Source organism: Nerophis lumbriciformis, linkage group LG31, assembly GCF_033978685.3.
Source record: "Nerophis lumbriciformis linkage group LG31, RoL_Nlum_v2.1, whole genome shotgun sequence".
NCBI classification, from domain to species: Eukaryota; Metazoa; Chordata; class Actinopteri; order Syngnathiformes; family Syngnathidae; genus Nerophis; species Nerophis lumbriciformis.
In genome coordinates, this window is record NC_084578.2 from 26,005,393 (window position 1) to 26,020,179 (window position 14,787).

A 14,787-nucleotide genomic window follows, 5' to 3' on the forward strand; every position below is an offset into this window, starting at 1 on the left:
TAACAGCAATACTTAAGTTACCTCCTGGTGGAAACACATACCGTATTTTTCGGACTATAAGTCACAGTTTTTTTCAACGTTTGGCCGGGGGTGCGACTTATACTCAGGAGTGACTTATGTTTGAAATTATTAACACATTACCGTAAAATATCAAATAATATTATTTAGCAGAGGTGTGGACTCGAGTCACATGACTTGGACTCGAGTCAGACTCGAGTCATGAATTTGATGACTTTAGACTCGACTTGACAAAATGTGAAGAGACTTGCAACTCGACTTAGACTTTAACATCAATGACTTGTGACTTCACTTGGACTTGAGCCTTTTGAATTGACATGACTTGACATGACTTGCCACTTTCCCCAAAATCCAAAGCTTAAAAAGTTATTTGGGAGCGCTCCGTATTTTTCATTTTCTTCGTCTGTCTATCAGCGTGTTATTCCTGTCAGCTGGTGTGCTGTCAGTACAACAGCCAATCAAATTAGATCTACGTTGTTTTCATCACACAGCATTCATCCAATCAAATTGCAGGAGAACCAATGAAGAAGAGTTGTCCAACAACGTGCCAGTGAGAAACAATTATGTTAAAGTTGGTTTCGTTCGGGTATAAAAACTACGACTTGGTCAACAAAAAACGAATTGCGGTATGCAAATCACGCAGTTCGAATATTACAGACGGAGACGCAACAACTTCCAACTTCGTTCGACATTTGAAGTTGCACAAAGAAGGGTAAGTTTTGAATGTAAGATAACGTTTATTGGCTAAGTAACGTGACTTTTATTTGCTGTGTAGTTAAATCAGTGAGGCTGCAAACTCACTGCTAACGTTATAACCATAGACATCTTATAAGTAGACGCAGCACAGAGCGCTACTGCCTACTGCCGCAGACGGGGCGCGTGGCCGCCATCTTGGAGTGGTGATCCGCTCCACTCAGTGCAATTAATTTGGCAGGAGCAATGAACTGTCAGCGCATTTAATTCATCTTACCTCACTGAATACCACTGATTTTCACCCCCTTTTTTGTCATACGTGTAGCTATGATAACAGACACATGTTTTGACGTGTTTTATTATTCATAGTTTGCTTAACAGTAATATAATATTCTTATACGCTATAAGTGACCAGACGTCCGAGATCAAAACTGGGAATATAATCCCAGAGAAGGGGGAAAAAAACGGTAATCTATTTTTAAGTTGAAGAAACAATATGATTAGGTTATATATACATATGTGTGTATCCTACATAAACAATGTAAGAATACATTAGATATCTATATATCTTAGGGACCTATAGACTGTATCTCTGTTGCTTCAGCAGCAGAGAGTTTATTCTGTCTTGACACTTTGTATTGATATTTTCTATTACATTCTTCCCTTAAATGATAATGTTTGCAGTGATTGTTTTATATGTATTATTTTATGTAAGTCGCTTTGGATAAAAGCGTCTGCCAAATACTTAAACATATATAAACACCTGAAAGTCTTCATATCAGCTAAAACCACCTCGAAGGGAATAAGCGGTAGAAAATGGATGGATGGAAAACCACCAATCTGTTTCACTGGATTCAGAATAAAACCAAATTCTGTTTAACCCAACAATGTTAGTATTTGAATATTGTTACTTGAAGACTGATTCCTGGTTACAATTATACTGTTAAGAAAGTATTGTCTTATACTTTGCCTAAAATGACAATGCATCATAATCAGTGGCGGCTGGTGAATTTTGTTTTAGGTGGGGCTGAAAGTTTGTAAACCAAACCCCTGTAGGGGCGTCATCCTCCCCCAGAAGATTTCTTTGTGATTTTCACATACAAATATTAAAGATCTTTGATCCTTCTCAACTCTGTGGTAATATTATTTTCATAAAATACAACCAATAGCACGTTAATGTTAAATCTCACTTGTGAAAAGTAATCCCCCGATTCCTATTTTCAACAGTCCGCTCATTTGAGCAGGAAAACGCTGAACACCACCATCTTTGTTTTCTACCTGTCATCTGTCAGTTTCGGCTGCTCGCCGGCTCCTCATCAGCACTTCAAGATGGCGGCCAAATTGCTCACGTCACAGCAACCAATGCTGCGTCTACTTATAAGATGTCTATGGTTATAACGTCATTGCAAACACGGCAATCTGTTGCGTCCACTGCAGTTTGCTACCTTATTCATACTTTTTGTCAAGTGATTTTTTTTTAAGCAGGGTTTCATGAGGTACCTATACATAACGTTACGTTAGTCAATGTTTCACACACAGTAACGTAACGTTAGACGGCAGTCAGCAGCACCGCGTATTTTAGCCACCTACAAAAAGACAAACATAGTCAAATAAAGGTCAGTTAAAATGTATACTATATTAAGAGTATGTGTACATATTGCATAGGGTCCTGACATCTAAAAAGTACAACTCTGTTCATTGTTATGTTCATATATTTGTTATGTTTTTCATGTGTACGCACACATAAACACACATACAGTATGAGATGAGATCAATGAGATAAGGTAAGAACAGGATAGAAACTGCTGTGGAACTAGTTACAATGCAATATGCCATGGAAATACAATGTTAACACTTTTGTGCAAATAAGTACAGTTGCACTTGTTTTTTTTCAAATGTGTTTATTCTGTAAAGGAATGAGTTACATGTTTAAAATGACTGGTTAATAGTGCTATTTCGAAGTGCAATGTCAGCACTATCTTTTTCCCTGCAATTTCAAATGCACTTGTTTTAATAAATAAATACAGCGTTTTAAAAGCATACACAATCTGTGTAAATATATTAGTCTGTGGTTAAATGACTTGAAAGGACTCGAAACTCAAAATGCAGGACTTGGGACTTGACTTGAGACTTTCCAGTCTTGACTTTGGACTTGACTCGGACTTGCCCTGTCTTGACTCGGGACTTGACTCGAGACTTGAGGGTAAAGATTTGAGACTTACTTGTGACTTGCAAAGCAATGACTTGGTCCCACCTCTGTTATTTAGCTCATTCACGTAAGAGACTAGACGTATAAGATTTCTTGGGATTTAGCGATTAGGAGTGACAGATTGTTTGGTAAACGCATAGCATGTTCTATATGTTATAGTTATTTGAATGACAACATTTCTGTCAACGAAGATTTGTTTCAGCCTATGGCACATAGTCATTTTGATAGTAGGCTAATATAACTAATACAGACACTTTTACCCTAATATGTTACGTTAACATACCAGGCACGTTCTCAGTTGGTTATTTATGCGTCATATAACGTACACTTATTCAGCCTGTTGTTCACTATTCTTTATTTATTTTAAATTGCCTTTCAAATGTCTATTCTTGGTGTTGGGTTTTATCAAATCAATTTCCCCAAAAAATGCGACTTATACTCCAGTGCGACTTATATGTGTTTTTTTCCTTCTTTATTATGCATTTTCGGCAGGTGCGACTTATACTCCGAAAAATACGGTAGTACTATTAAATAAAGATGCAAGCGCAGCGCCCTCACCTGGTTGTTGAGATGCAAACAAAAACAATGCATAACATCGAGCACAGCGCAGGAGGTATCCTGTTTTTGTTTGCTATTATTCATGTATTGAAGGATCAAATTATCTGACATGATGGCACTTTTTAAATCATAATCGTTCACAGGGTGAAACTGTCGAACAAATACGATATTTATCGTACAAAATTGTATTCCTGGCAACGTTGATACCGATTCAAATACTATATTTGGGAGGTCTTATTCTCACCATCCACAGGACTGATGTAATCTGGTAGGTGAGCTGCCGCCGCCGCTGCCGCCGCCGCACTGCTCTGCATCAAGAGGTCGCCATACGGACTGCGCTGGCTGGCAGTGGCCATCAAATGGTAGTACTCTGTAGGGTTAGCCCCTGGTGGTGGTGGAGGGAGACTGAACAGGGATCGATCCTTTAAGTGTTCATGGGTGACTGTTGGAGAAATGAAAAGAGAAAATTAAAACTCTATTAAAAATCTAAATGATCAGAATATACCAGAATCAAGCTGTGGTGAAGTCTGAGGTCAGACTATGAGTAGTGGTACCTCGCTTTTTGAATGCCCCACATTTCATAAGATTCGGTTTTTGACAATAACGTTGACTAAAATTTGGCCCTAGTTTACAGTCTTGGCTTGCAATATTTGGTCTACGGCCAAATATTGCGCATGACAAACCTGTTTGTTTGTCTGCATATCACCTGTGTCAAACAAAGAATTCACATGTTGGTGACTCAGTCTCTGTAATTTTTTTTTATTGAGTATGACCCTAAAATAATTCGCCATGGGACCAAAGGAAAGTTGTGAGTGCTGTCTGGAACAGATTCAAAAATGCTTGTTTTTTTGACAGTTTGGTTTTCAACTAACTTTTTGGATCACGTTACTAACAAATACTTAGGTACTGCATTTATTGTGATTTTTACTGGATTCAGTCTGTAACATGAAACATTTTTCACATCATCAGCCTCAGACTGATCATCATTGAATGATCAGTCTGAGGCTGAAGGAGCAAATTAGCGATCTTGAATTATAAACTACTGGCAGAGCATTTTTCAAGTTTCATTCCGTTACTCCGTGTTGATATGGAACATTTTTAAATCTTTTAAGTGACGTTTTATTTGTAAAATCTAGCATCTTTAAATCTTTTATCTGGTATTGGAGACTGTACTCATGTTTAGAGAGTAGCTAAAAATTAGCTTCCCCTAATTGAAAGACCAGCAGCTGACACATGTGGAAGAATATGCAACTATAATTATTTGATACTTGCTTACATTGACTAATGTGCTGTTTTAGACTGCAATAATGTTAAATTAAAGACATTTATTACATATGTCTAGCTTGTGTGCTATTGTGTGCTTAGCTGTTATGTAGCTGTGAGCTAGCCTATAGCCGTGTTTACCTTTTGTAAATTACTTAACTAAAATTTCAGAAAAGACCAACCATGTGTGCTTATTGGGGGACATTTAGATGTTAACTGGCGCCATTTCTGCACAAGTAAACACGCTGTAGGACTGCTTGTATCGGAGTGATTGTATCGGACATTTTACATGCAAATTGATATCACCCGATCCCTGTGTTTTTGCTGATATCAGACTAATATCCGATATCAATATTGAACTGGGGCACCCTTAGTTTAAAACTGTCCTCTGTCTTTCCTCATGGTGAAAATTAATTTCAACAACAGGACTTGTGAAATCCCAGTTAATATTCGGCGTCGTAGTATGTTGTAGACTCACCTTCGGCCGGGCTCAGTCCTCGTGCTGCAGAGATCATGGAGAGGGTGGGGCTGCTGTGCACAGAGCGCAGGTAGTGCTCCATGTGGGGACTGACATAGGGATGCGGAGGGCTGAACGGTGAATCCCCCGGCCCAGCCGGTGCATGGGGCGATAGACGGATCAAGGAGATGTCTGAGATCACTGGACTTCCTGTAAGTCCTGCAGCTCTGTGGGAGAAAACTATCATTTTAAATCAACTCCTCACAAGGCTGTGGTGTTAAATATAAACGGAGATGAGACATCTTTGATTGAACTACTGGTACATACTTGCTTTCAGATTAAGTCGATCTTCAATCCAACACTATGCTTAAACTTAACATTCAGTCCATGTTCACAGGAAAAATGCCCACTTTCCCTACTTTGGTGTTACAAAATATGCACATGAAAACACATTCATCAGCTGTCATGTTCCTTTAATCAATCAGAAGCCTTAAAACTAACAATTAAAGCTGCCTTGGTGGCATTACATCACCTTTGTTCATCAATACAGTGATTCATAAGTATATCATAATATTAGTGTACAATGATGTGTACATCAATTTTAAACTCACTTTATGTACACAGAGCTAAGGAAACATTGAACAGATTGGTGCCATTTGTGTCCCCAGGAAAGAAAATGTTTAAATGCAATAACATGCAACAATATTTTGTGTAAAATATTGTAAAGTGTCCTGCACAATACACATTGGTGTTATTGCATATGTGGCTGTCCCCACTTCCTAAAATTTGACTTTACCATGAAATATAATCATTTAAATTCTTCACAAATGTTTTTGATATTTTTCTACATATTTTTGTTTTTCTTATCCCAAAAATATTTTTGTAAAAAAAAACAAAAAAAACAAACAAACCTGAAAACCTTAAAGTACTAGTACAATGTAAATAATAAGTTGACATTATATTTAAAGCAATTATCATACATTTATGTTTTGTACCACAAAAAGACTTACAAAGTTTTTGAGTAAATGGATATTTTCTAAATAATATAAATCTCACAGGGATTCCCGAACCATTGTGTGACATAATAAGTATTAATAGTCACGTAATTCGTGACGTGCATGTGGGAACTGTGGTTCCCTTCAACAACAACAACAACAACAACAGAGACTACTTTGGGACAAATGATGATCCACAACCTTATATTTTTTTAGCCTGAATATAAGGAGGATGAGCAACAATTTTTTGAATCTGTGCGCAAACAGATCCAGCTTGAGTGAAACACTATAGCATCATGTAGTAATATTGCGGAGTGCTGAACAAGACCACAATAACACAATCACTTACTGTATAATGTCTGCTGTCACTGGGATGCCGACTGATGGGATGTTTATATCTTCCCGTGAATTAAACATAAGCGTCTTTTTGTGTCTTTCTCGCCATCTCCAGGTATAAGTTGGATGTCAAAGTTCACCAACGTCTTGGTTTATTGCTACAACCTTCCACTGTCCAAGTGAGAGGCATGATTTATAATCTATAATTAACTTTCACCAGCTCAAGAGGCGATTGAGCAGCAGCAGCAGGTCTCAAAATGTTAATACAGCAGCACAAGTTACTCTTGTGATCAATGCGCCACTGTAAAATAGGTTGTCAGCAATAGCCATTATAATAACAAAATAGCTAATGCTTGGTTAATATTCAGGTAATGAGATGTGTATGGAGTTTTGTTGGCGGTTTTTGGATAGTTATTTAGAGGGCTTTGTGGGCGAAATAGAGGAGCTGACTTTTGCTAGTGTTTATTTTTTATGCAGAAGGCATAAAAAAAAGAAAAACATATGTGTTCTTGTCATACATAGGGATTGTGAATGATAGACAGCACATCTCATTCCAATTGTTGCATATTTCCATTGTCACTGTTCTGCTGACTATGGTCAGAGTGCAGATCACTTCCTACCGTGACGTCATCAGGTCCCGCACGAACGGTAATTGCTAAAGGCATTTGGAGCAAAATATTCAAACTGACCGTCTGAAATTTTGGAATCTGGTCGCTGTTGAGGGGATATTTTGCGGATTGGAAATATATTTGAATATTACGGTTAAATGAAACACAATTTAGCATTTAAAGAGCATTTTTTTTTTTTTTTTTTAATTGGTACTTTAGTACACTTGGGTCCTGTTACCTACATTTTTTTTCATTTGTTTATTTTTAAATGACATTTTAATGTTTAATCTTAAAGTCTTTCCTGTCAACCTGCTACTGGCATTAAGACATTATTTCATTAATTTGATAATTTTATGATAATCATGCTAAAAACTCACTCCTGCTACTCAGATGAAACGGTTTAAAAAGTTACCTGTGATGGGTCAACATCTCCTAACTACTTCTTACCTACTACTTACCTTCCCTTACCTTCTGTCACCTACTTCTCACCTTATGTTACCTTCTGTCACCTACTTCTCCCCTTCTGTTACCTTCTGTCACCTACTTCTCACCTTCTGTTGCCTACTTTTCACCTATGGTTACTGACTTCTTACCTTCTGATATCTACTTATTACCTTCTGTTACCTACGTTTCACCTTCTGTTACCTACTTCTTATCTTTTCTTACCTTCTGTTACCTACTTCTTCAATACACATTTTGAGTAGGTTAATAGGTGTATTTTCAGATTTAGAGTTGAAAAAAAGACAGAAAAGTAAGTTTACTTGAGTTACAACAAGCAAATATAACTGATTCAGTGGAATGACTATATCAATGTTGTAAGTCGAACTTGCGTGACATCAAACCATCACTCATGAATCAAACACGGCCAAAACAACAGTTTTTAGAAGTTTTGATGTTTGGCATTTTTACGTGTAAAAACCTATGTTAACGTGTGTACAAAAAGCCAAAGTGCATCGAAAAACAAGCTAATAGGTTCAATCTGCTTACATGCTTTCCCTTCTTCACTTCCTCAGCTAATACAAAATAATCTCTTTTGTTCACCTTCTCCTACGAAGCCCTGGAGGGGCAGACAAGTCAGGACGAAAGCCTTTCATCTGTGTGGCAACAAGTTATGTTTGGGTTGAAAGAACTACAGGCTCTTACAATGTCAACGCTGTAATCCTTCTGAAGTTGCCTACAGCCGCCTTCTCATCTCAAGTTATCAGACAGCCCGCCAGTCACACAGGATACACATTCAACATGTCATGTCTGGCAGGAGATCGGAACTTTGTTTGCTAAAAAGACATTGAAGTGGTGTAACGCTTAAATCGCTGGTATACAAGGTGCGGCTTGGGGCACATCTGTGCCCTGCAGCTTATTTTTCACTGACCCACGGCATGTTGTTAAAATATAATTTAACAACAAAACTCAAAAAAACAATAGCTCAGTTTAAAAAGTTCAAGGCATTGCACACTTCCCTTCTTTGGTTTGACTGGCCCGACACTAATCTATGCATATACACGCATGCACATGCGCAATGTATCCGAGTCATAGTATGAGTGTACAGGGAGTCCTTGTGTAACCACTTTGCACTGTTGTTTACACACTCCCATAAATAACCAATACTGTAAGATAAAGAGAGCTAGAATGCATGAAGTCAAAAGGGGATTTATATGGCCCCATTTGTCGCGGTTTACCTGACACACAAAACGTGACGAATTGTGGGGGCTGACGCCAGACGGGGCTAAGTGTTGAATATCTCAAAATGTTTTTTGTGGCAACTCCTACTTTGACCACCGCGTCAGTTGCTATGTAAAGTAGCACTTTCCATCATTTTCAGCAGACTGCATTGCAAAATGATTAGGACTGGGCGGTATACTGGTATTACAGTTAATACCGGTATATTTTAGAAAGAGGTATACATTTGAGACAATACCGCCATACTGGTATCTTTTGATGCGCCTTTGTTATGGCCGTTTGCAGCCGGTGCTGCCTCCTGCCGCCAGGTGGCCCAACAGGCACCGTAGCTGAGGAAGGGTCTGGCTTGCAGGAAGGGTCTGGCGTGCGTCTGGAAATGCTTACGTGCATTGCCGACACGTCCCCTCGCCACATTTGCCACGTGCCCACTTCATTGGCTGGCGAGCGGCGGCTCCCTGGAGGGGAGCGGAGGGGGGGGGGGTTCACCCACATCTGCGGTCCTCTCCAAGGTTTCTCATAGTCATTCATATTGACATCCCACTGGGTTGTGAGTTTTTCCTTGCCCTTATGTGGGCTCTGAACCGAGGATGTCGTTGTGGCTTGTGCAGCCCTTTGAGACACTTGTGATTTAGGTCTATATAAATAAACATTGATTGATTGATTGATGATTAACCAGAGGTAATACAAACCAGTGAAAAGATTCTACAGAACAGCCGTCAGAGCCGACAAACTTCCGCTGCTAACTGCTAAAGCTAACAATACAACCCTAGCTCACATCACAAGTCGCTTGGCAATAGACCCAGCCTTTTAAAGGCACACACACTGGCGCACACCCTGCTGTCATATAAAACGTCTCTCAGTCTGTGGTTGCCAGTGTTCTGTACTACATCGTAGTGTGCGGGGGGGGGGGGGCAGTACATCTACGAAGGACAGCTCCAGACTGGAGAAACTGATCAGGCGGGCCGGTTCTACGATCGTAATAAAACTGGACTCACTGGTGACGGTGGCAGAGAAGAGGACTGTGGAAAAACTAGTGAGCATCCTGGATGATGCCAGTCACCCTCCGCATACCGTTATCAGTAGCCAGAGGAGCATGTTCAGTGCTAGACTGCTTCATCCCAAGTGCAGGACTAATAGACTAACAAACTCCTTTGTCCCACATGCCATTAGACTGTACAACTCCTCTCTGGGGGGGGGGTACTAGGATGACAGGGGATGCAAACAATAACAGTGCAATACTTTTTCATAACATGGTCACTACTGTCTAGTTTCTCTTGTTATATTCTTATTTTACTGTTATATTTGTATTCTCATTGTTGCTTTTTATTTGTATTCTTATTGCAATATGTTTCTATTTTGTTTCCATTTATACCCCCATTATTTACTTTTTATTTTTTAAATTCGATCTCAATTCTGTACACTGCTGTTGGAATTTAAATTTTCCTGAGGGAACTCTCCTGAAGGAATCAATAAAGTACTATCTATCTATCTATCTATCTATCTATCTATCTATCTATCTATCTATCTATCTATCTATCTATCTATCTATCTATCTATCTATCCATCCATCCATCAATTTTTTATTTTTTTTGTATCACATTAATTACTTTACTTAGTAATTAATTACATTTATTAAAAAGTCATTCCATTAGTAATGAAACAACTTTTTTGGTTGAGTAACGAGTGAGTGAAGTGAATTTCAGAACACTGCAGCTGAGATAGGCTCCAGCGACCCCCTGCGACCCCTAAAGGGACAAGCGGTAGAAAATGGATGGATGGATGGTAATAACAGTAATATTGTGTTGAGTTTAAACTAAACACTTTGCTTGTTTTGTTTAAAAATACTGATATATATCATTTATCGTGATTCGGCCTAAAACTACCAAGATATCAGTTTTGGTCTATATTGCCCAGCCCTACTGCTCACCTTCCTCTCACACGAGATCCACCCAGGAATGGGGTCATATGAATCCCTTCCTTACTGTATGTGAAAGAAAACATAGTAGCTAAGGATGAGTACAAATTTCTGTACTTTTGTAGGTACCGATCAAATTTTGTCTGTACTACAGAGTACTGATTCATGAAATGAAAAATGTAACTGTACCATTTTTCAATACCGTTGTTGCACACAATGTAATAAATGAACATTATCCATGAACACACACGAAATAACCAAAATAGAGAAATGAATGTGACAGATCCAACTTGCACTGCTACAGAAAGAAATCCACTCCAGGCAAAGCCAGCCTCCACACTTCAGGCTGCATCATCCAACCTCTACTTGGTTCTTGTTCATTTCCAGTAAGCGTCTGCAGACTGCTGCTCTTGTCCAAGAGCCAACTTTCTGCCATCAGGCCCACTCCCTTACAAACATCCATAAAGGGTCTTCTGTCCCCAACTAGGGAGAGCAGAAGTGAGGAGAAATATTTGCAACATCCACAAAAAACACTTCCTTCAGTCCAATTTAAGGATTCATGCGACAAACTACTCCCTCACATCAGTGTTTTCTAGAGATCGACCGATTATCGGCCAGGCTAGTTATCGGTGCCGATATTTGGTATTTTGATGTATATCAATATCGGCCTTTTCTTAATCGGTATGTGCCTTTTTTTTTTACAACTACAACAGAACTACATTGGCAGATAATTTTTGATACCAGCAGGGTTGACCCCTTAATTGATTTTGGCGGCCTGCCACGGCAAAATCATAGCCGCCATACTATGAAAATAATGGTTTTTGCGTGAAAACAAATTAAAGTAATAAAATGTGTTGTAGCCTCCAGAAGAAGTCACACAAAGTCAGATGCTATTTTTTTTTACTTTTGTTTTCCGATTATAGGATAACAAACAGCCCAATTCCAAGAGGTTTTACCTCTCGTGCAAACACTTTCATCTCTATGCTTCTCCGGACACACAACAACACGTCCTCATTCTCCGCCAATCTGCTTTCAGGCACGGACAGTGTGTTTGTGATCATGGGAAAAATGAACGTCAAATCAAAACCACACAAACATAAAACGTTACTACCGACAGGTTATTATGAATGGATACTTATAGCCCATTATTTGCACACTATTGACTAATGATGCACCAAAAATTTGGCTGCCGAAAAAAGAATTTGACTATCGAAAAGAGATGCGATTGTAACTTTAATATGGCCTCGATATACCCGCAGACAGCGATTTACAAAATGTGCAAATATTAAGAGGACCGTGGCGGCTTTTCAGGAGAGAAAGTCCAACTGGCGCAGCAGTGTGATATCATTCTCGCTGCAGGTCGCCTTTTTGGTCAAGGACATTGAGGGACAGAAGAAGTAGTCTCTAAACACGAGTACATTCTATTATCAAATCAAATCAAATCAACTTTATTTATAGAGCACATTTAAAATTTACCACAGGGGTAGCCAAAGTGCTGTACAATGAGCAGGTTAAAAGATAAAACAAGTACCGAGCAAACACAACACAAACAGAACACGATAAAAAATTAATAATTAAAATAGAATTAATAAAAACATAAAAACATAAAAACAGGATCACAGCAGGTGTATTATGGGGCGCCATTGCAGGATGGATATCACTCAGTGTTAAAAGCCATGGAATAAAAGTATGTTTTTAAGAGAGATTTAAAAACAGGAAGAGAGGAGGCTTGTCTAACACTCAGGGGTAGGTCGTTCCAGAGCTTGGGAGCAGCAACGGCGAAAGCTCTGTCACCTCTAAGCTTCAGCCTTGTGTCAGGGACCGTCAACAGCAGCTGATCGGCTGATCTTAAGGATCGGGTGGGGCAGTAAGGCTGAAGGAGGTCGGAGAGATAGGTTGGCGCGAGGTTGTTTAGACATTTAAAAACAAATAAAAGGAGTTTAAAATGTATACGGTAACGCACAGGGAGCCAGTGAAGGGACGCTAAAATAGGGGTGATGTGCTCACGTCTGCGGGTCTGTGTTAGCAGACGAGCAGCAGAGTTCTGCACGAGCTGCAGGCGGGCGAGGGAGGCCTGGCTAATGCCTACATACAGGGCATTACAGTAATCAAGACGAGTCGAGATAAAAGCGTGGATTAATTTCTCAAGATCATGTCTTGATAGAAGCGGTTTCACTTTCGCTATTTGGCGTAATTGATAAAAATATTATAATAACACCAGAAAAAGATGCTAGGTTTGTTGCTGGTCGTTTTTAATGAAGAAAAAGTCACTGACTCTATATAGACACATGACAAATTCTCAACAATGCACTTTGTACAATAAGCAGGAACAATTAAAAATATAGCAAAACGATAAAATATAACAATGTATGTTAATAATAATTAATAGTAACACAGATTTATTTTTAAATGTATGGATACATTTTTTTGTTTTTTTAACGATAATCATATCATCATAGCAAATTATAGGATGATGTATCTGTGACCACGTCCACACCGCCACAGGTATCTTGGCAATTTCGACCGGTATTTAAAATTTTAAAATAATAAAGCTGGAACAATTTTTAAAAATTAATTTAAGAATAAAAAATACTCTCATTGTCAATAATTCTCCCCAAATATGTTTTGATATATATTCCATCCATCCACCCATTTTCTACCGCTAGTCCCTTTTAGATTTTAAAAATGTTATCTATTTAAGTCTGCTCACCTGCTTTCACCGCGGCACTCATGCCCCCCTTCCCCCCATCTATTCTTCTTAATGTACTACTTGATACCGACACTACGTCTCCTCTGCATACCTGTCAGAACTTCAAGCTTTGCCAGGAAATACAGTTTTTGTCCTTCTTTCTTAGCATCTTCCTGATCTCGTTTTCTTTGTTTTCGCTACTGTCGCTCGACAAGCCTCTGTCTGCAACACTCAAACTGTGGCTCACTAAAGGAGTTTCATGTTCCGAGATTCAATCAAGTAGCAACGCGACCGAGATGAATGGACATGGAGATATATAGTTAAGAAAATATATCTCTTCCAAAAATCCAAACTTTGTGTAAATATATTGACAATAGGAGACATGTATAAGTAAATAAAAGCAGGCAACAGCTCACATATTCTCATACTTTCTGTAATATCCAGAAAGTAATTACCGGTATGTCAGCCAGCTTGAAAAATGTCTCAACTCTAAGCTACGTGAAGGAGCCCAGAATTATTTTTTATTTAAATGTTTGCAATATTTCAGGGTTCCTCACGAAGAAACCATACAATGTAACATACACATAAACTGCTATAACATTTTATAAAATTGAGTAGATGGCGAGTTATTGTGATGTAGTCCAGGCAATGAAATATTTTTTCAAAAAATACTTTTTTCATCCATACATCCATTTTTTATTGCTTGTCCTCTCGGAGTTGCGGGGGTAATGGAGCCTACCCCACCAGCTGCACTCAGGCGGAAGGCGGGGTACACCCTGGACAAGTCGCTACCTCATTGCAGGGCCAACACAAATAGACAACATTCACACTCAAATTCACACACTAGGGCCAATTTAGTGCTGCCAATCAGCCTCATTTGATTTGTTGCTAGTCCTTTTTAATAAATAAAAAGTCACTAAAAGTCTATAGACACTAGAAAAATTCTCAACAAAGTACATTGTACAATGAACAGCAACAATTGAAAAATAGAGCAAAACAAAAAAATATATGTTAATACTGAGAAATAACACAGATTTGTGTTTAAATGTATTTATACATTTGCTTAGCCTTTTTAAAACAGATACATGCATCATAGCAGATTATACAAATTAAACGATGACATCATGATGGCCATGCCCCCCCCCCCCACCACAGGTTTCTTGGCTGGTTATTAAATACTTAATTTATTTTACAACGTATTTATTGTTTGTCAATCGGGGGCTCGTCCGGGAGTTATACACATGTCATTAGATATTGATAGCTATTGTTTGTAGGTTAGGTATTGTTGCTTGGTGTGTGAATTTGTGCTTATTTTAACGTGTTTAATAAACCAGTAAAATAAGAACATCAAAGTGTTTATATTTTTTTC

General features: G+C 38.6%; 1 protein-coding gene across 1 annotated transcript in view; it reads right to left on the minus strand.

Annotated features, from left to right (window-relative positions):
• The window catches only part of gli2a (GLI family zinc finger 2a), a 193,727-nt gene that overhangs the window by 35,267 nt on the left and 143,673 nt on the right, over positions 1 to 14,787 (minus strand). The window contains exons 4-5 of the mRNA XM_061926331.1: positions 5,220 to 5,425; positions 3,723 to 3,920 (exon numbers count right to left, since the gene is read on the minus strand). Of these exons, the coding sequence (XP_061782315.1) occupies positions 3,723 to 3,920; positions 5,220 to 5,425 (404 nt within the window). The remainder of the gene's footprint in view (positions 1 to 3,722; positions 3,921 to 5,219; positions 5,426 to 14,787) is intronic.